Genomic DNA, 22512 nt, shown 5'->3' with positions numbered 1-22512 from the left:
AGTTTGGTAGAATTCACCAGTGAAACCGTCTGGCCCAGAGATTTTCTTTTCTTTTCTTTTTTTTTTTTTTTTTTTTTGAGACAGAGTCTCACTCTGTTGCCCAGGCTAGAGTGCCATGGCATCAGCCTAGCTCACAGCAACCTCAAACTCCTGGGCTCAAGCAATCCTCCTGCCTCAGCCTCCCGAGTAGCTGGGACTACAGGCATGTGTTACCATGCCCGGCTATTTTTTTCTCTATATATTTTTAGTTGTTTGGCTAATTTCTTTCTATTTTTAATAGAGACGGGGTCTCGCTCTTGCTCAGGCTGGTCTCAAACTCCTGGGCTCAGACAATCCGCCCACTTCGGCCTTCCAGAGTGCTAGGATTACAGGAGTGAGCCACCGCGCCCAGCCTATATATATGTATTTAAACACACAACTTTATACTGATACTTCAGATTCCAGTCCTATACCCATAGGTTTCATTTTAGTCTCTTCCTGTTCCTTATTTGTAACTTCTTTCTCCAACAGTGAGATAGTGAGTTCTTATTATATATATTTACTCGTTCATTTTTAGTACACACATAAAGTAGTTTCAGAATTGTTAATCCATAGCTATATAAGAAACACATTTACTGACTAATACAGCATTTATGTACTATTGTTTTGTATTTAATATTTCACCTTACATTGTCCAGTCAAAATACTGTTCTCCAAAGTTGCCAGCTATTGCTTTTCTTCTCACTATCGATACATTCTTCTTCTTTTTTTTTTTTTTTTTTGAAACTGTCTCACTGTCTCCTGAGCTAGAGTGCAGTGGTGGTGTTATAGCTCCCTGCAACCTCAAACTCCTGGGTTCAAGTGATCCTCCTGCCTCAGCCTCCCGAGTAGCTGGGACTATAGGGGCGTGCCACCGCACCCGGCTAATTTTTCTATTTTTAGTAGAGATAGGTCTTGCTCTTGCTTAAGCTGGTCTCGAAATCCTGAGCTAAGGCAATCCTCCCACCTCGGCCTCCCAGAAGATTACAGGCATGTAATTACCTAGGATTACAGGCCACCACGTCTGGCCTTCATATGTATACAATTAGTTTCCATTGTTAGTATTTGTATTCCATTTTGGGTCATCCCAAATACAGGCTGGTTTTAATTCATTATCGAGTATGTGAAGGGTATGTGAAACATTACTATGGTAATAAAAGTCAGAGCTATACAAAAAGATATATGCAGAAAAATGTCACTCCTTCCTCCTCATCTCTGCTACCCCATTCTCATTCTTCCTTTCTTTCCACCCTTTTCCTACATACACCCTGTATATAACCAATCTCTCTAGCCTCTAGCTTATCTCTCTTGTCTTTGTTTTGCACAAATGAGTAGATTCATGTGTCATTTTTCATATCTCCTTTCGTACATGAAGGATAGCATACAATAGATATTCTTTTGCGCTTTACCTTTTTTATTTAATTATGTGTCCTGGAGATTACTTCATATCAGTTCATAGAGGTCTTCATTCTTTTTATAGCTACATAATAATCCATTGGGTAGTTATACCGTAGTTAATTCAACCACTGTCCTGTGTATGGGCATTTAGGTTGTTTCCAACACTTAATAATTACAAACAATGCTGCAGTGAATAACCATGTGCATACATATTTTCATATGGTTGAAGATACACTTTCAAGGTAGATTCCTAGAAATGGGATTCCTGGGTTGAAATGTAAGTACATGTGTAGTTCTGTTAGTTATTGACAAATTTTCTTTCAGAAAAGTTGTGCCAGTATATGTGCCCACCAGCAATATGATTTGTAAATGTTTGCTCCCAGTCTGTGGCTTGACTTCATTTTCTTAACAGTATCTTTCAAAGAGCTGAAGTCTTAAATTTTTGTAAAATACATTATATCAGTTTGTTCTTTTATCGTTTATACCTTTGTTGTCATATCTAAGAAATCTTTTCCTAACCCAAAGTCACAAAATTTTCTCCTATGTTTTCTTCTAGAAGTTTTATACTGTTAGGTTTTATATTTAGGTCTAGGATCCATTTGACTTTATTTTTCTTATATTGTGCAAGATATGGATAAAAGCTCTTTTCTTCTGGCTTATGGAGATTCAATTATTTGAACACCAATTGTTACAAAGACTATCCTTTCTCTACTGAATTGCATTTGCACCTCTGTCAAAAATCTATTGACCACATATGTGTGGATCTTTTTCTAGACACTTTACACCATTCATGTATTTATCCATCGTTACACCAGTACCATACTGTCTTGAAAATTGTAGCTCTCTTTTTTCCCTCCTTTAATTGACCAGTTGCCAAAGGGTGTTTCTTCCTTCCTTATGGCTTTTTTTTCCCCCCCCTCTTCCAGAGTACTGTCCCTTTAAATTGTGCCCCTTTAGACAGAGTTCTGTGCCCAGCCATTTGTACGTCTGTCTCTTTAAATCCTATATCTGGAAAAAGCATCTGTCTCTTTAAAACCCATGTTTGACTCTTTATGGCAGCTGACCTTTCAGGACTCCTGAACTTTGAAATCTCTTCTGTGAAGTTTGTGGTCTGATCCACCCAATTACTTTTTTAGTATTTTAAGACTTAGGGTGAATTTAATTTTTCTTGTGATTGCTCCAATTCACTCTCAGGCCCCTTGCTCGTATCCTTCCTCTGTCTTTCCTGTGGTTTTTATCAGTCTCCCTTTGCTCACTATAAAGCTCTGGCAGGGCAGGGATAGAATGGGAGTATGTGGGCCTGGATCCCAGAGATTTGGTTTTTTTCCTCTCTCTGTCTTTACTTATAGTTATCTTGCATTTCCAGCATTCTCTATCTTTAATTGATGGGTTTTTTAATTTTATTTTTTTCACTGTTTTTTTTTTTTTTTTGCGTTCCTGAGAAGAATGGGTCAGTCTCCACGAGGAGAGAAGACCTTTAATTGATGTTGAATGCATAAATTTGTATAGAATTTTCATAGCTGTGATGTTATTTCACATTGTTTAGGAAAGAGACTTTGAGAGGTTGTTTACTATGCAGCCTCTATTGTTTGCAGCTAGCCAAAGTCCCCAAATAGTTTTTTTAAGTGATTGTACCAATTAGGCTCCCACCCGCAGTCTATAAATATGCCATTACTCTGTATCATTGATGCTGCATAAGCCATTCTAATGGGTATATGATGGTATCTTATTATGATTTTAATTTGCATTTTGGTGATTACTAGTGAAATTGAACACATTTTCATAAGATTCTTGGTCATTTGGGTATCTTTTTAATTGAAATACTATTCAAGTCTGTTGCCTAGTTTTTCTGTTGAGTTGCTGCTGATTTGTAAGTGTTCTGTTTACATCCTGGATTCAAGCCCTTTATTGATTATATGGGCTGCAAATATTTTTTTCCCCAACAAAAGTGGACTGCCTTTCACTCTCCTAATTGTATCTATTAATAAAATTTCTTAATTTTAATGTAGTTCAATTTATTAATTTTTAATTTTATGCTTAGTGCTTTTTGTGTCCTATTTAAGAAATAGTTTCCCACCCAAAAGTCAGGAAAATATATTTCTATGTTATTTGCTTTCACATTTAAATCTATAATCCACCTGGAATTGAATTTTGTTTATGGTATAAGGAAAAGGTTAAAGTTTGAATTTTCACTAGCCATAAGCTTGAAGGAACAAGAGACAAGCCTGGGGCTCAAGTAAAGTGGGAGGTCAGAATAGAGAACTGTGCATATAGTTGGGACATTTGATAGGCAAAACTCTCAGCAGAAGAACTATTAATAGAGTCCTCCACCCAATACTGAAAAAGATATTGATAAAGAAACTTACTGACTTTGGTCTTGGTTTTGGAAGATGAAGAAGAAAAGAAAATCTTCTCTGGGAATGCCCACCAACAGATTGGCACTCATGTGAGTTTGGAACCAGAATTTACACCCCTTTTGCATCTTCTAAAAACTCAAGCTGAAATTTTAAAGTGGTCACAATTTAATATTCCCCAAAGCATCTTGCCAGAAACAAAAACAAATCCGTTTAGAGGAGAACATTTTAAATACAAGATTGAAAGTATTCAGCAATGAAGTTTCAAGGAGGAGGAAAAGTAGGTTACAATGGTTAGTATTTAGCAGAAACAAGAATCTAAGAAATTATATCCACAGACACTAGGTTTTTTAAATGATCAGCTAGAGAAATAATCTCATTTAAATAAATAAAAATGCTCAAAATATGACTAAGGAATAAAGGTCTATTAAAATGAGCAACAAGAATTTAAAAATAACCAAATATAATTTCTAGACACAAAAATTAAAATATCAAAATGATAAACTTTGTAGATTAATTAGCAGATTAGAAACAACTGAGGAAAGAACTAATGAACTGAGTGAAAATTCTGAGGAATTTTTAAGAATGCAGCTCAGAGAGATGAAGAAATTGAAACCACAAGAGACAGGTTAACCAACATGAACAAGATCCAACATTTTCTAGTCAAGAGTCTCAGGAGAGGCCGGGCGCGGTGGCTCACGCCTGTAATCCTAGCACTCTGGGAGGCCGAGGCGGGTGGATCGCTTGAGGTCAGGAGTTCGAGACCAGCCTGAGCAAGAGCGAGACCCCGTCTCTACTAAAAATAGAAAACAATTATATAGACAACTAAAAATATATACAGAAAAAATTAGCCGGGCATGGTGGCGCATGCCTGTAGTCCCAGCTACTCGGGAGGCTGAGGCAGGAGGATCGCTTGAGCCCAGGAGTTTGAGATTGCTGTGAGCGAGGCTGATGCCACGGCACTCTAGCCTGGGCAACAGAGTGAGACGCTGTCTCAAAAAAAAGAAAGAAAGAAAGAAAGAAAACCAGAAAGAAAGGAAGAAAGAGATTGCATCTTAAAAGTAACCAGAGAACAAAGTCAGAGTCCTACAAAATAATGGCATTTGTCCTCTCAGCTACCTCCTCAACAGTAACAATGGAAACCAAAGATAATGGAATAATAACTTCAAAGCATTGAGAGTAAATACTTCTCAACCTAGAATTGCATATCCAGCAAAATTATCTTTCAAGTATGAGAGTTAAATAAAAACATTTTCAGATAATCAGCAATTTAGAGAGTTTACTACTAACAGACCCTTACTAAAACAAATTCTAAGGCCGGGCTTGGTGGCTCATGCCTGTAATCCTAGCATTCTGGGAGCCAGGAGGGGCACTTGAGCTCAGGAGTTTGAGACCAGTCTGAGCAAGAGTGAGACCCCATCTCTATAAAAAATAGAAAAATTAGCCGGGTATTGTGGCACACCCCTATAGTCCCAGCTACTTGGGAGGCTAAGGCAGGAGGATCACTTGGACCCAGGAGTTTGAGGTTGCAGTGAGCTACGATGACACCACTGCACTCTAGTCCAGGACACAGAGCCAGACTCTGTTTCAAAAGAAAAAAAAAAAAGCATATAAAAGGTCTGAACAGGACAATAACAGTTTCATTTAATGTAGTGGTCCCCAACCTTTTTGGCACCAGGGACCGGTTTCATGGAAGACAATTTTTCCACAGATGGGGTTGGGGGTGTGCATAACTCAGGCGGTGATGCAATCGATGGAGAATGGCTGTAAATACAGATGAAGCTTCCTCCCTCTGGTGCTGCTCACCTCCTGCTGTGCCCACTTCCTGCTATGCCCACCCCCCCCACCTCCCTCCCCTTCCAAAATTCATAGAAGACAATTTTTCCATGGAGGAGTGGGGTGGGGGCAGCGGTGCTCTGTGGCCTGGTCCCTAACAGGCCATGGACTTGTCCAAGGACCACAGAGTTAATGGATAATAGAGAGGAACCTTCATCAACAACTGGAAAATATAATACATATTCTCTCTAAGTACTGATGGAACATTTTTCAAAACTGACCACATTCTACGTTATAAAACAATTCTAAAAAATTTCAAAGAGTCAATATCATAAAGGTCACAATGTAATCAAATTAGAAATCAGTGAACAAAAGGTGACTTAAAAGAAAAACACAAATATATGGGGGAAAACTCCAGAATAACTCATGGGTCAAAGAAGTCATAGTACAAATTAGAAAATACTTAGAATAGTAATAAAAGCCCTATATGCAAATGCATGTGGGATGTAACTAAAGCAGTACTTACAGAGAAATTTACACCTTATATTAGTAAAAGAAAAGAAAGTTTAAAATACATAAATTAAATAGACAATTTAGATGTTAGCAAAAAACAACAGATTAAACCCAGGGAATATAGAATAAAGTAAATAATAAAATTGAAATATTGGCAAACAGAGTGTGGTAGGCAGAAAGCCTCCCCCAACCCCCCCACATACACATATACTCAACCAAATGATATCAGGGCCTAATCCTTGAGAAACCTGTAAATGTTGCCTTATGAGAAAAAAAAAAGTCTTTGCAGATGTGATTAAATAAAGGGTCTTGAGGTGGGGAGATTATGTTGGATATCCAAGTGAGTCCTAAATGCAATCACAAGAGAGGTAGAAGGAGATTTCATACACACAGAGTAGAAGGCAACGTGAAGACAACAGAGAGGGATTTGAAGATGCTGGCCTTGAAGAGTGGAGCATGTGGCCATAAGCCAAGGAATGTGGCAGCCACCAGAAGTGGAAGAGACAAGGAATGGATTCTGCTGGAGAGCATCTGGAGGGGGTACAGCCCTGCTGACGTCTTGATTTCAGCCCAGTGATATAGATTTTTAGATTGCTGATATCCAGAACTGTGAGAGAATAAATTTCTTTCTTTTTATGCCACCAAGTTTGTGGAATTTTGTAACAGGAAACTAATACACAAAGTGAAGGCAACTATAAAAAACAGTATAATATGTCATGTTGAAGTCACATTTGTTCCAGGAAATATATTAATGTACCAATTCACCATGTTAACACATTAAAAGAGAAAATCATAAGATTATGTAATTATTTAAAAAAAAGAAAAAGCATTTTCTAAATTCAATTCACACATGATATCTTTTTTTTAGAGACAGTGCCTTGCTCTTTCACAGAGGCTAGAGTGCAATGGCACGATCATACCTCACTTCAACCTTGAACTCCTGAGCTGGCTAGGACTACAGGCACACACCACCCCACCTGGCTAATTTTTTAATTTTTTTGTAGAGATGGGGTCTCACTATGTTGCCCAGGCTGCTCTTGAACTCCTATACTAAAGTGATCCTTCTACCTTGGCCTCCCAAAGTGCTGGGATTACAGGTATGAGCCACCACACCCAGCCTAAAATTCAGTCTTTATAACTTTCAATCTATGGTTCTGGAAACTCTAGCCAACACAATGAGACAAAAAGACACAGAAAGAATGAGAATTAGGGCCGGGTGTGGTGGATCACACCTGTAATCCTAGCACTCTGGGAGGCTGAGACGGGTGGATTGCTTGAGGTCAGGAGTTCGAGACCAGCCTGAGCAAGAGCGAGACCCTGTCTCTACTAAAAATAGAAAGAAATTATCTGGCCAACTAAAAAATATATATAGAAAAAATTAGCCGGGTATGGTGGCACATGCCTGTAGTCCCAGCTACTCGGGAGGCTGAGGCAGTAGGATCGCTTAAGCCCAGGAGTTTGAGGTTGCTGTGAGTTAGGCTGACGCCACGGCACTCAAAAAAAAAAAAAAGATGATCAACTTTATTTATTATCATGGAAATTCAAATTAAACCTATAATTATTAATAGATATTATTTTACACCCACCAGATTGGCAAAAACTTTTATTTTTTTATTTTATTTTAATTTTTTTTGAGACAGAGTCTCACTTTGTTGCCCGGGCTAGAGTGCCATGGCATCCGCCTAGCTCACAGCAACCTCAAACTCCTGGGGTCAAGCAATCCTCCTGCCTCAGCCTCCCGAGTAGCTGGGACCACAGGCATGTGCCACCATGCCCAGCTAATTTTTCTCCATATATTTTTAGCTGTCCATATAACTTCTTTCTATTTTTAGTAGAGACAGGGTCTTGCTCTTGCTCAGGCTGGTCTCCAACTCCTGAGCTCAAACAATCTGCCCGCCTCGGCCTCTCAGAGTGCTAGGATTACAGGCATGAGCCACTGCACCTGGCCTGGCAAAAAGTTTTAAAATTTAAAATGTTATGTATTTGTTATCACATGTTGGCAGGAATGTGAAGCAACTAGGGTATTCATACTTTGACATGCAAGTATAATTGGTGTGATTACTTTGGAAAATACTTTGGCATCATCTGATAAAGTTGAAGATGCACACATCTTAAAATTCAGCATTTCTAATACAGTATTAGTTATATACTCTAATGGAACTGTTGAGTAGAAATTTAGTGTGAGCTATATATGTAACTATAAATTTCCTAGAAACCAAAATGTAAAAAGTAAAAAGAAACAGGTGAAATTAATTTTAATAATTTATTTTACTTAATCCAAAATATCATTTTAATATTTAATTGATACAAGTTATTGAGATAGATAAAATTTTTCATACTAAGTATTTGAAATCTAGTGTGTATTCTGCACATACAGTACATCTCAAATTTCCTACTAAATTTTCATCAGAAATACTTGATCTGTATTTATATTTCACAAAATTTACAGTTGAGAAAGTAGATTCACATACCCAAATTCTTCCAGGCTTACTTAAAAGTTTTCCAATAAATGAATCAATTATCAGTTTTTAAATTTTTGATTAATTTGTTTTAATTTAAAAGTTATTTCCTCAGTCACACTAGCCACAGTACAATTGCTCAATAGCCCCATGTGGCTAGTGGCTACCATATTGGACAGCACAGCTTTAGAAACACTCTTGCATATGTGCACCAGGAAGCATATTAAAACATTCATATCATCATTTGTAAAACCAAAAACAAACCAATTTAGGAATGGAGACATAAACTGTACAATTTACTATACTGTAGTATTTGTACAATAAAATATAAAACACACAGCAATGGAAATGAATGAACTATAGCTATACATTTCAATATGGTTGAACTAAAAAACACAATGTTAAACAAAAAAAAGCAAGTCAGAATGTAGAGAATGATTCAAACACAGGTAAAACCATACAATCTATTGTCTAGGGAGTGTGTGTGTGTGTGTGTGTGTTTGTGTGTCTGGTGTAAAAAATTTTCTTGACCTTGTAGTATAAAACAACAGAAATTTCTTCTCTCACGTTCTGAAAGTCAGAAATTTGAAATCTGTATTACAGAGCTGAAATCAAGCTGTGATCAGGCTGCATTCCCTCTGGAATTTCTGGGGCAGTATCTATTCCTTACCTCTTCCAGCTTCAGGTAGCTGCCACATTCCTTGGTTTGTGGCCACAACCATCCAATCTTCAAGGCCAGCATCTTCAAATCTCTCTTTGCTCCATCTTCACATTGCCTTTTCCTCCATATGTGTCCGTATAAAATCTGCCTCTTGTCTAAGGCCACACTGCCCTGAAGGCACTGGATCTCATCTGATCTGGGAAGCTAAGCAGGGTTGGGCCCGGTCAGGACCTGGATGGAATTCCGCCTGGGAATAATAAAATCTGCCTCTTTCTTATAAGGACAGTTGTGATTGCATTAGGGTTCAGCCAGATAATTGAAAATAATCTCTCCACCTTAAGATCCTTAATTTAATTACATCTGCAAAGACCCTTTTTTACCATATAAGGTAACGTTTACAGCTGTCCAAAGATTAGGCCTAGATATCATTTGGCAGAAGGCAGTGGGGGGCCGAGTACAGGGAGCATGATTCAGTCTAGTATAGTATTAAAACTAGAGAAAATAAAATTCAGAATAGTAGCTATCTCTGGGCATTGGGAAGGAGTTGCAATTGAGATGGAGAACACAGGAGCCTTTAAAGATGTTGCTTCATCATCTAGAGAATGGGTACAGAAGTGTTCATTTTGCTATTATTATTATTATTTTCTGCATCTCAGTTTCTATTCTGCTACATATTAGATGCTCAAATTATGGTGCTTTCTCTACCCACTCTCTTACTTTAACCCTTCCACCACTGTGGCACATAGTTAGCACTGGTAGCATTTAAAGAGTTTACCATGTTAAGTATAGTAAAAGTTTATAGATTATGTCACTTAATCTCCATGATAATTCAATATGGATAAGTATTATTACCGATCCTATTTCACAGATGAGGAGGAGGAAATAGAGACTTTTTGAGATTAGATAGCTTGTCTCAATATCACAGTTATTATATGGTGGAACCTAGAATCAAACCAAAGTAGTTTGATCCTACTACAGTAGAATGTGTAAATTTTATTTCCTGTGCTTTTTTTTTTGGATTGGAGGATTTTTTTTTAAAAAAAAAAATTAAGGTAAAATTCACATACAATAAAATCTACCCTTTTTGGTGTACAGTTCTGCAAGGTTTGTTGTTCTTTGAGACAGTCTTGCTCTGTGACCTGGCTAGAGTGATGTGGCATCATCGTAGCCCACTGCAACCTCCAACTCCTGGGTTCAAGTGATCTTCTTGCCTCAGCCTCTTGAGTAGCTGGGACTACAGGCATGCACCACTGCACCCGACTAATTTTTCTATTTTTAATAGAGATGGGGGTTTCCCTCTTGCTAAGGCTAGTCTCAAATTCCTGAGCTCAAGGCATCCTCTTGCCTCGGCCTCCCAGAGTCCTAGAATTACAGGCATGAACCACTGCACCCAACCCAGTTCTGAAAGTTTTGACACAGGCATACAGATGTGTCATCACCACCAAAATCAAGATTTAAAACAATTCTTTCTCTCTGAAAAATTCTCCTGTGCCCTTTTGTACTCAGCCCCTCTTCCACCCCCAGCCCCCGACAACCATTAGTTTTCTATCCCTTTAGTTTTCTCTTTTCCAGAATACCATATAAATGGAATAATATCCTATGCAGTCTTTTGAGTCTGTCTTTTATATGGCATAAAACATTCATTCACCAATAGAAGGACATTTGTTTCCAGTTTGGGGCAATTATGAGTAAAGTTACTACAAACATTCACATATAAGTTTTTGTATAAACATGCGTTTTCACTTTCCTTGAGTAAATACCTAGGAATTATTATTGCTAGGTCATATGGTAGCCATACATTTATAAGAAACTGCCAAACGTTATCTAAAGTGGCTTTATTATTTTGCACTCTCACCAAAAATATATGTGAGTTCCAATTGCTCCACATCCTTGGCCTACATTTGGTATTGTTATTTTTTTTAACAGCTTTATCGAGGTATAATTGACATAAAATAAACTGTACATATTAAAATTTTGATAAGTTTTGATATGTATATACACTCATGAAAGCATCACCAAAAGCAAGGTAATTAACATATCCACCATCCCCCAAATGTTTCTTTGTTCTTTTCTGTAATCTCTCCTTCTCACCACCCTATCCTCAGTCAACTACTAATCTGTTTTCTCTTATCATAGATTGGTTTTCCTTTTCTAAAATAATATACAAATGGAATCATGCAATATCCACTCTTTTTAATTTGGCTTCTTTCATTCAGCATAAGTATTTTGAAATTTGTCCAGATAGTTAGTATGTATATCAATAGTTCATTCCTTTTTTTTTTCCTGAGTGTAGTATTCCATTGTATGGGCATACCATAACTTATTTATCCATTGATGGACATTTGGGTCGTTTCCAGATTTTGGCTATTGAAAATAAGGCTGCCTACACTCTCAACAGAATGAAAGAAAAAAAAGAAAAAAAAAAAAGGCTGTCTGGTCTCTCCCCTCTGCCTCTCCTCCCCTCCTGCTACTCAAAATAAATAAATAAGGCTGCCATGAACATTGGGGTACAAGTCTTTGTGTGGACATAGGCTCTTATTTCCTTGGGTCAATACTGAATAGAAGAATGGCTAGGACAGGTGTGGTGGCTCACGTCTGTAATCCCAGCACTTTGGAGGCAGAGGCACGAGGATCGCTTGAGGTCAAGAGTTCAAGACCAGCCTGAGCAACATAGTGAGGCCCCTGTCTCTACAAAAAAATTTAAAAATTAACTGGGCATGGTGATGGGTCTGTAGTCCCAGCTACTTGGGAAGCTGAGATAGAAGGATCGCTTAAACCCAGGCATTCAAGTTTTCAGTGAGCTATGATCACACTGCTGCAGTCTAGCCTGGGTGACAGAGAAAGACCCTGTCTCAAAACAAACAAACAAACAACCCCAGAAAAACAAACAATGGCTAGATCACATGATGGTGCACTTTCAATTTTTTAAGAAAGTGTTAACTGTTTTCGGAAGAGATTGTATCATTTTACATTGCCACCAGCAGTGCATGAGAATTCCAGTTGTTCCACATTCTTGGCCAACATTTAATACGGTCAGGCTTTTTAATTTCAGACATTCCAGTAGGTGTATGTATCTCATTATGATTTTAATTTGCATTTCCCTAATGACTAATGATGTTGACATCTTTTCATGTGATTATTTGCCATTTGTTCATCTTTGGTGAAATGTCTGTTCAAATATTTTTATGCATTTAAAAAATTGAGTTATTTTCTTTTCTTTTTTTTTTTTTTTTTTTTTTTTGAGACAGAGTCTCACTCTGTTGCCCAGGCTAGAGTGAGTGCCGTGGCGTCAGCCTAGCTCACAGCAACCTCAAACTCCTGAGCTCAAGTGATCCTCCTGTCTCAGCCTCCCGAGTAGCTGGGACTACAGGCATGCACCACCATGCCCGGCTAATTTTTTCTATATATATTTTTAGCTGTCCATATAATTTCTTTCTATTTTTAGTAGAGATGGGGTCTCGCTCTTGCTCAGGCTGGTCTCAAACTCCTGAGCTCAAACGATCCGCCCACCTCGGCCTCCCAGAGTGCTAGGATTACAGGCGTGAGCCACCGCACCCGGCCGAGTTATTTTCTTATTATTGAATTTTGAGAGTTCTTTGTATATTCTGAATCCTGGATACAAAACCTTTATCAGATATGTGATTTGTAATATCTGCTATTGATCGGATTTGTGATCTAATATGTGAATTGGCATCTAACAAATACTCAGTCTTTCAATGAATAAACACAGGATATTTCTCCATTTATTTAGATCCTCTTTGATTTTTTTCACCAGTATTTTGTATTTTTCAACATACAGATCTTGCACCTATTTTGTTAGATTTATACCCAATATTTCTTTCTTTCTTTTTTTTTTAAAGAATGCATGTTTACATTGCCTTTTATTGCTGCATTTCTCTACTTGGCCTATTAGGGCCCAATGGAGAAATAAACATGTTTTAATAAAATATTCTCTCTCTTCTTACCACTGAGTTCAAGAAAAAAACAAAAACTCTCTTTAAAATTTCAATAGATTTAGGGGATACAAGTGGAATTTTGTTAACATAGATATATTGTATAGTGGTGAAGTCTGGGCTTTTAGTGTAACCATCACCTGCATAGCGTACATTGTACCCAACAGGTAAATTTTCATCCCGCATATTCCTACCATCTTTCCCCCTTTTGAGTCTCCAGTGTCTATTATTGCACTCTGTATGATCATGCATACCCCATAGCTTAGGTCCCACTTATTAGTGAGAACATGAGGTATTTGATTTTCCATTCCCACGTACTTCACTCAGGATAATGGCCAGTAGTTCCAGCCAAGTTGTTGCAAAAGACATTAATTCATTCTTTTTTATGGGTGAATAGTATACCATGGTATAATATATATTAATATAAACCACATTTTAAAACTCCACTCATCAGCTGATGGACATGTAAGTTATACCATAGCTTTACATTTGAATAGTACTGCAATAAACATAAGAGTGTAGGTATCTTTTTTTTTTTTTCTGTACCTTGGTGATCACATTTATTGGAAGTGTTGGAGAAAAATAAAAACGACATTTAGCTTAAGAGGTTGTGAGTTATCTGTAAATTAATTCATTTCAGAAGCGGAAGAATCGTTGAGTCATTTCTTAATATCAAAATGTATGCAGGTTTCTCTTTTGAATGTCTTGTACATTTAAAGAGGCAATTGTGCAAAGTCTCCTTCAGGATAAATCCTTTGTTTCAGCCAACTCTCAATGGAGGGGTGACTAGGACAACACCATCTCCCCAGACAAACCAGCACTGGAATATTTCATTTCATTGATTTATATATCTCTTTGTATGTTTCTTCATCAGTTTCTATAGTAGTCACAGTTTGTTCCACATCTCCCAATATCGTATTTAAATGTTGATCATAAGTATGTAATCTGTGTTTTTATCCACTTTTTTTTTTTTTTTTGAGACAGAGTCTCACTCTGTTGCCCAGGCTAGAGTGCCGTGGCATCAGCCCCTAGCTCACAGCAACCTCAAACTCCTGGGTCAAGCGATCCTCCTGCCTCAGCCTCCTGAGTAGCTGGGACTACAGGCATGCGCCACCATGCCTGGCTAATTTTTTCTGTATATTTTTAGTTGTCTGGTTAATTTCTTTCTATTTTTTAGTAGAGACGGGGGTCTACGCTCTTGCTCAAGATGGTCTTGAACTCCTGACCTCGAGCAATCCTCCCGCCTCAGCCTCCCAGAGTGCTAGGATTACAGGCGTGAGCCACCACGCCTGGCCTTGTAATCTGTCTGGAAGCGCTCGGTCATTTCTAATTTTCACATAAATTCGCTGAACCTGATAAGATCAAGGGGCTCCTCTATGGTGTTGGTAGTCTGTCATGCCACTTAAGCCTCTCTGTCTGGGATGCCCACTGTCCCCCTTTTCATCCTGTAGCTTTAAATATTGCCTTTTCAAAGAGGGCTCTCCTTGTCTTCTAATTCATTCATTCAATAAATATTTTTTGAGTCTGTCAGGTCCACGTCGTCTGCCATGTTTCAAACCCTGCCTCTTTCGTGGGTATCTTTTTTTTTTTTTCCCCATCCTAATTTATCCTATGTAGGTATCTTTTTGATACAATGATTTCTTTTCCTTTGGGTACATACCCAATAGTGAGATTGCTAAATTGAATAGTTGTCCTATTTTTAGTTCTTTGAGAAATCTCCATACTATTTTCCATAGAGGCTGTACTAGTGTACAATCCCACCAGCAATGTATAAGCATTCCCTTTTCACCACATCCGCACTAACATCTTTTTTTTTAATCTTCCCAAGATAGTAGTTCATATTGTTTTTGACTTTTTAATAATGGCCATTCGGACTAGAGTAAAATGATATCTCATTGTGGTCTTATTTTTTATTTTTAGAGACAGGATCTTGCTGTCTTGCCCAGGCTAGAGTGTAGTGGCATGATCATAGCTCACTATAACCTTGAATTCCTGGGCTCAAGTGATCCTCCTCCCTCAGCCTCCTGAGTAGCTAAGACTACAGGCATGTGCCACCACACTTGGCTAATTTTTAAATTTTTTTGTCTTGGGGTCTTGCTATGTTGCCCAGGCTCCTTCTTGAACTCCTCACCTCAAGCCATCCTCCCACCTAAGCCTCCTAAAGCACTGGGATTACATGAGCCACTGTGCCTGGCCCTCATTGTGGTTTTAATTTGTATTTCTGTGATGGTTAGTGATGTTGAGCATTTTTTCAGATGTTTGTTGGCCATTTGTAGTATTTCATGTTCTCAGTGTTATTTCAAATACTACTGTAATTAAGTTTCAATTTATGATTGTTTATTACTAGTGTATATAAATGTGGTTTTGATTTTTGTTTATTGTTCTTGTATTCTGTGAATATTTTAAACAATGGTATTAATAGCTTTTTGGTAAATTCTTTGGGAGTTTTTACATAGATAAACATTTTTGTCTGTAAATAGAAAACATTTTATTTCTCTCTTTCTCATTAATTTTCTTTTTTATTACCTTATTCCATTGGTTAGGACCTTTATACAATGTTGAGTAGAAGTGATTAGAACATGTAGTATTGGGAGGCTGAGGCAGGAGGATCACCTGCGTCTAGGAGTTCCAGGCTACAGTCAGTTATGATTGTGCTACCACACTCCAGCCTGGGTGACAGAGTGAGACTCTGTCAAAGAAGAAGGAGAAGGAGGAGGAGGAGGAGAAGAAGAGAAGGAGGAAGAAGAGGAGGAGGAGGAAGAGCAGGAGGAGGAAGAGCAGGAAGAGGAGGGGGAGTAACAAGAGAAACTAGAATAGAACTTTCACAGCACTTTAGACTTTCTCCATTAAATATGATGTTAGCTCTAGGTTTTTTATGAATGCACTTTATTAGGTTGAGGAAATTACCCTCTATTTCTATTATAGTTTGGTATAGTTTCTTTTAAAAATCATGAATGAATGTAGAATTTTGTCAACTGTTTTTTCTGCATCTATTGAGATAATATAGTTTTTCTTTAGCCTGTTGATATGGTAAATTACATTTAGTAATTACCAAATTTTGAACTAGCTTTGCATCCCAGGGTAAATCCCACTTACTTGTGATGTTATCTTTTTAATATATCATTTGATTTTATTTTCTAATATTTTATTAAAAATTTTTGTGTCCATGTTCATAAAGTGAGGGATATTGGCTTATAGTTTACTTTTTTTTCCTGGGAGGGGACTGAGCCTGAGGAGGCTGCAGGGCCGCGAGGCCCCGCCGCCCCCATAGTTTACTTTTTTATGTCTTCATCTGGTTTTGATATCAGAGATTGAGTTAGGAAGTATTCCTTCCTTTTCAATTTCTTGGAAAAATTTATGAGCAATTAGAATTATTTTTTTAATGTTATTCTTCATCACTTGGCTTAGCAAACTTTGTTTCTACTCTCCTGTGTTTCTGACTTAGATTTGCTGCAACTGCATCACCTCTGTTACTGATTGCAATATTTCCAGCACTGAACATCTGATTATTCCTTTTTTATTTTTTTGAAAAAAATTTATTAATTGTAAAATATACATAACATAAAATTTACCATCTTCATCATTTTTTAGTGTACAGTTCAGTGTTACGTGTGAATATACATTGTTATGCATTATTTTGCAGTCAATCTCCAGAACTATTCCATCTTGCAAAACTGAAATTCTAATCTATTTTCATTAAACAACAGCACTAATTTCCTTTTCCTCTTATTCCCTGGAAACCAAAATTCTACTTTCTGTTTCTATGGATTCAACTATTCCAGATACTTCATATAAGTAGAATCATAAAGTTTTTGTCTTTTTACAACTGGCTTATTTCAGGTAGTATAGTGTCTTCAAGGTTCATCCACACTGTAGCATGTGTCAAAATATCCTTCGCTTTTAAGGCTGAGTAGCATTCCATCGTGTATATATATAAATATTTACCACACTGTTTATCCATTTATCTGTCAATGTACACTTGGGTTGTTTCCACCTCTTGGCTATTGTGAATAATGACGCTATGAGCATAGATGTACAATTATTTCTTAGGGACCTTGCTTTCAATTCTTTTGCATTTAGACCTAGAATGGAATTGCTGGATCACATGGTAATTCCATTTTTAATTTTTGGAGGGACTACCCTATTGTTTTCCATAGCAGCTGTACAATTTTATATTCCCACCAACAGTGCATAAGGGTTTCAATTATTCACATTCTCACTCACACTTAGTACTTTATTTTTTTTCAATAATAGCCATCTTAATGAATGCGAAGTGGTATCTCACTGTGATTTTGATTTGCATTTTTCTAATGATTAGTTGGGTTCAGCATCTTTTCCTGTGCTTCTTGGCCATTTGTGTATCTTCTTTGTGCATTCTAATCTTTTGCCTATTTTTAAATTGTTTTTTTTTTTTTGATGCTGAGTTTACATGAGTTCTTTATTTATTGTGGATATTAGCCCCTTATCAGATATATGATTTACAAATATTTTCTCTTATTCCATAGTTTGACTTTTCAATCTGTTTATTGTATCCTTTGATGCACAAAAGTTTTTAATTTTGCTGTAGATCATTTATCTATTTTTACTTTTGTTGCCCATAATTTTGGTATTATATTCAAGAAATCATTGCTAAGTCCGATGCCATGAAGCCTTTCTCCTATGTTTTCTTCTAAGCATTTGATACAGTTAGGTCTTATGGTTAGGTTTTTGACTCATTTTATGTTAAATTTTTTATATGATGTAAGGTAGAGGTCCAATTTCATTCTTTTACTTGTGGTTATTCAGTTTTCCCACCATGATTTATTAAAAAGACCATTCTTTCACCATGGAATGGTCTTGGCATCCTTGTGGAAAGTAATTTGACCATTTACTATGCACATACTATACCATACATAAACTGTTAATATGGTGTTTATTTCTGGGCTATTCTGTTCCATTAGTCTATATGTCTGTCTTTATGCCAATACCACATTGTTTTGATTACTATAGCTTTGTAATACATTTGAAATCAGGAAGTATGTGATCTCCAACTTAGTTCTTCTTTTTCAAGATTGTTTCAGCTATTCAGGGTCCCTTGAGATTCCATATGAATTTTAGAATGGATTTTTCTATTTCTACAAAAAATGCCATTGGAATTTTGATAGGGATTGCATTAATCTGTAGATCAGTTTGGGTAGTATTGACATCTTACCAATATTAAATATTCCAATCCATGAACATGGGATGTCTTTCCATTTATTTGTGGCTTCTTTAATTTCTCTCAGTAACATTTGTGGTGAAAACTACAAGTGTACAAGTCTTTCACCTTCTTGGTTAAGTTTATTCCTGAGTATTTTATTATTTTTGATGCTATTATAAGTGGCAATATTTTCTTAATTTCCTTTTCAGATTGCTATGTCAGTGCATAGCAAAGCAACTAATTTCTGTGAGTTATTTTGTGTCCTTCAACTTTGCTGAATTCATTAGTTTTAATAGTGTATGTGTGTTTATGTGTAATCTTTGGGGTTTTCTATATACAAAATCATATCATCTATGAACAGAGATAATTTTACTTCATGCTTTCCAATTTTTCTTGCCCAACTGCTGTATGTAGAACTTCTAGTACTATATTAGCTAGAGGTGGTGAAAGTGGGCATCTTTGCCTTGTTACTGATCTTAGAAGAAAAATTTTCAAAAAAAAATAAAATAAAATAAAAAAGAAGAAAAATTTTCAGTCTTTCACCATAAAGCATGATAATACCTGTGGGCTTTTCATATATGGCTCTTATTATATTGAAGCAGTTTCTTTCTCTTTCTAATTTGTTGTGTGTTTTTACTATGAAAGGATATAGAATTTTGTCAAATGCTTTTCTGTATCAATTGAGATGCTCATGTGTGTTTTTTTCTGTCTTTCTGTTAATTTGGTGTATTACATCGATTGATTTATGCATGTTAAACCATCCTTGCATTCCAGGAATAAATTGCACTTGGTCATGGTGTGTAATGCTTTTAATGTGCTCTTGAATACTGTTTGCTAGTATTTTGTTGAGGTTTTTTGCATTTTCCATCAGGGATATTGGTCTGTAGTTTTCTTTCTTTCTTTCTTTCTTTCTTTCTTTCTTTCTTTGTGCCTTTATCTGCCTTTGTTATATTCTGGCCTCAAAGAATGAGTTGGGAAGTGTTTCTTCCTCTTCAATTTTCTGGGAGACTTTAAGAGGAGTTGGTAGTATTTTTTTCTTGATCACTGTCCTATGTGTTAGCTTGTATTGTTATTCTTCATTACGTGGCTTAGCAAACTTTGTCTCTGCTCTCCCATGTTCCTGACTTAAATTATTATTTGCTGCAACTGCATCACCTCTGTTTCTGATTGCAGTATTTCTAATACCTAATATCTGATTACTTCTTTTGCATGATGATTTGATTTGCAAAATCCAAATCTTACTCTTATTGTAAAAAATAGAGAGAGAGTTCAGTTTGTCAGAAGCCAAAATAATAAAGTTAGGAAGGGAGAACCAGTGGCTCTTAATTCTATTAGATTTACTATGCCTTTTAAAATATTTTTAACATCCCATTTATTCCTCTAAAATGATATTCATAAACTATACTCATACTTTTAGAAAATTAATACAAATATGACAGTAAGTAAAAGGAAAGTAATTTATAATAACATGCACTTCAGTATGTAAATCCTAGGTCAAACTTTGCTAGAAGTGGAAAGGCTTGCATCTATATGGAGAATTAAAATAAATATGAAAGATACAAATGTAGGCTGATTCAAATTCAGCTTTATTGTACTGGCACTAAATACCATTAACTCTAATGCATTGCTGTTGGTACTACAGTGTTCCAGAATTGCGAAACGTTCTTGGAGGAATTTTAAAGAACATTCTTCTCTTTGATTTACATAGCATTTGTATTCCTGGAAATTTCAATGTAAAATTAAACTAGGCAAAAAATATTGTTTTGTTTTTTTTTTTTACCTACATCAATGTTCCATGGAACATCAAAGGTCACACAGAATGTGGGACAATTCTTCATTGGGTGGTACTGTTCATTGCACTGTAGGATGCACTAGCATTCTTTAGTACCACCAGTAGTCCACCCTCCCAATCACTGTGACAATGAAAAATGCTTCTACAAATTTCCAAATGTCATATGAGGCAGTAATTACCTCCCATCAAGAACTACTAGAATAAAGTGATGAATAAAAGAAATTTGCTGTCAAGATTCTTTTTTTTTTTCTTTACACTTAGTCAATGTAGTGAGCTCATAAGATTCTTGGGCGCGGGCCAGGCGCGGTGGCTCACGCCTGTAATCCTAGCACTCTGGGAGGCTAAGGCGGGTGGATCGCTCAAGGTCAGGAGTTCGAGACCAGCCTGAGCAAGAGCGAGACCCCGTCTCTACTAAAAATAGAAAGAAATTATATGGACAACTAAAATATATATAGAAAAAATTAGCCGGGCATGGTGGTGCATGTCTGTAGTCCCAGCTACTCGGGAGGCTGAGGCAGTAGGATCGCTTGAGCCCAGGAGTTTGAGGTTGCTGTGAGCTAGGCTGACGCCATGGCACTCACTCTAGCCCGGGCAACAAAGTGAGACTCTGTCTCAAAAAAAAAAAAAGATTCTTGGGCAAAGGAGATAATTAAATAAAAGCCATGTTTGAAGAATATTATGATAGCTACTTTCCAGGTGTTAGGGCCAGGTACAGAAACAAAAAAAAGAAGCAACTTGCATTTTTTTTTTTTTTTTAGCAGCTGTGGTTTACAAAGCATTTCATATACGTTATACACTTCACATCAACTGTGAATTTAGTATCTCCCCCATTTTACAGAGGAAGCAGAAGAAGCTCATAAATGTTCTGACTTAATAAAAGTCATTTTATGAAAGACCTAGAGTTAGGATCCACATTCGGCTTCAAATCTAATGTTTTTTCCATTATATCATGGTATGGCAAGGATGATGATGGCAGAAAAAAAGAATTTTTTTAATGAGGGAAAATCTGATAGCACTTTGGGAGGCCGAGGCAGGGCAATTGCTTGAAGCCAGGAGTTTGAGACCAGCCTGAGCAAGAGCAAGATCCCATCTCTATAAATAATAGAAAACTTAGTCAGGCATGGTGGCACATGCCTGTATTCCCAGCTACTCAGGAAGCTGAGGCAGGAGGATTGCTTGAGCCCAGGAGTTTGAGGTTGCAGTGAGCTAGGATGATGCCACTGCACTCTGTCTAGAAAAAAAAAAAAAATCTGAGACTCACAGTAAAACTAAAATTAGCAAGACTTTAATTGGACAGCTTTATATTGACTATCATTGACATTCTGGGAAGAAAGGTGACCAAAGCTTCTTTGAAAATGGAGGATTTATTAATATATTCCCCCTTCTTATTCTTATAGGACATTAATATGCACCTGAATGAGATAATGAACAACGTGCATCGGATAGTAACTCGCTATGCTGTTGATCTTAACTTGTCTGCTGAAAAGACTCTCTCCGTTTCAGAATATAAGAAAAAACAGAGAACCAGTGTTCTGGATAAAATGATTACTTTTTCTCAGAATGCTGAAATTAGAGAAAAGATTCTTGCCTACATTCTGGCCTGGTTGGAGGAATGGAGTAAGTTCCCAGAAGTAATTTAGAGGAAAATCACAAAGTTGATGAAAACTGTAGAGAAGAGAATCTATAAGTAAATTTTGAAGGATTAATCAGACTAAAGAAGAAAAGACTAAGGAGGTTATCCAGATGGTTGTGCTCTGTTCCAGTAAGAATAAAATAAAAATATAGGCTTATACACTTAGTGTCAGCTATTCTGCCCTCCTTGCTTTTTTTCAAGCATGCCAGCATATTCTTCCTGCCCAGTGTCTTTATGCTTACTATTCTCTTGCTTGCAACATTTCCCACCAGATAGTCACATGGCTCATTCACTGCTTAAATTTGACTTTAAAATGAGGTGTTCTCTGACCATCCCCGTTCCCTTTCATCTGGCATTCTCCAATACCCTCCACTCTTCCTTATTTTTGTCTATAGCATTAGTATCTGACATACAATATTATGAACTTTTTATTTTTTGTCTCTCTCCTTTCACTGGAATGTAAGCAGTATGAAGTCAGGGAACTTACTTTATTTAATGCTGTATCCACAGCATCTAGAACAGTACATGGCAGAGTAGACATTGGTTGAATGAAAGAATGAATAAGCTAAGCATGCCAAAAAAAGGAATTTCACTTTGCTGCAAGAAATCTCATGTAACAGGGATTATAAATACCTGATAACTTACCAAAGGAGTTAAATGGGATTTAGATCCTCAATATTAAAACACACACTCTCATTTTAGATACGTACCTCCCCAGTGTCAGGGAACTAAACCAAATAGAGACTTTTTAACTTGATTCATGTTTTCGTGTCCAA

At 36.8% G+C, this 22512-nt stretch overlaps 1 protein-coding gene across 1 annotated transcript in view; it reads left to right on the top strand.

The window, feature by feature from the left end:
• The window catches only part of FAM186A (family with sequence similarity 186 member A), a 60535-nt gene that overhangs the window by 8325 nt on the left and 29698 nt on the right, over positions 1-22512 (top strand). The window contains exon 2 of the mRNA XM_069491866.1: positions 21501-21720. Within this exon, the coding sequence (XP_069347967.1) occupies positions 21501-21720 (220 nt within the window). The remainder of the gene's footprint in view (positions 1-21500; positions 21721-22512) is intronic.

This window comes from Eulemur rufifrons, chromosome 16, assembly GCF_041146395.1.
Source record: "Eulemur rufifrons isolate Redbay chromosome 16, OSU_ERuf_1, whole genome shotgun sequence".
Lineage (NCBI taxonomy): Eukaryota > Metazoa > Chordata > Mammalia > Primates > Lemuridae > Eulemur > Eulemur rufifrons.
This window is presented reverse-complemented; position numbering and strand designations above follow the sequence as displayed.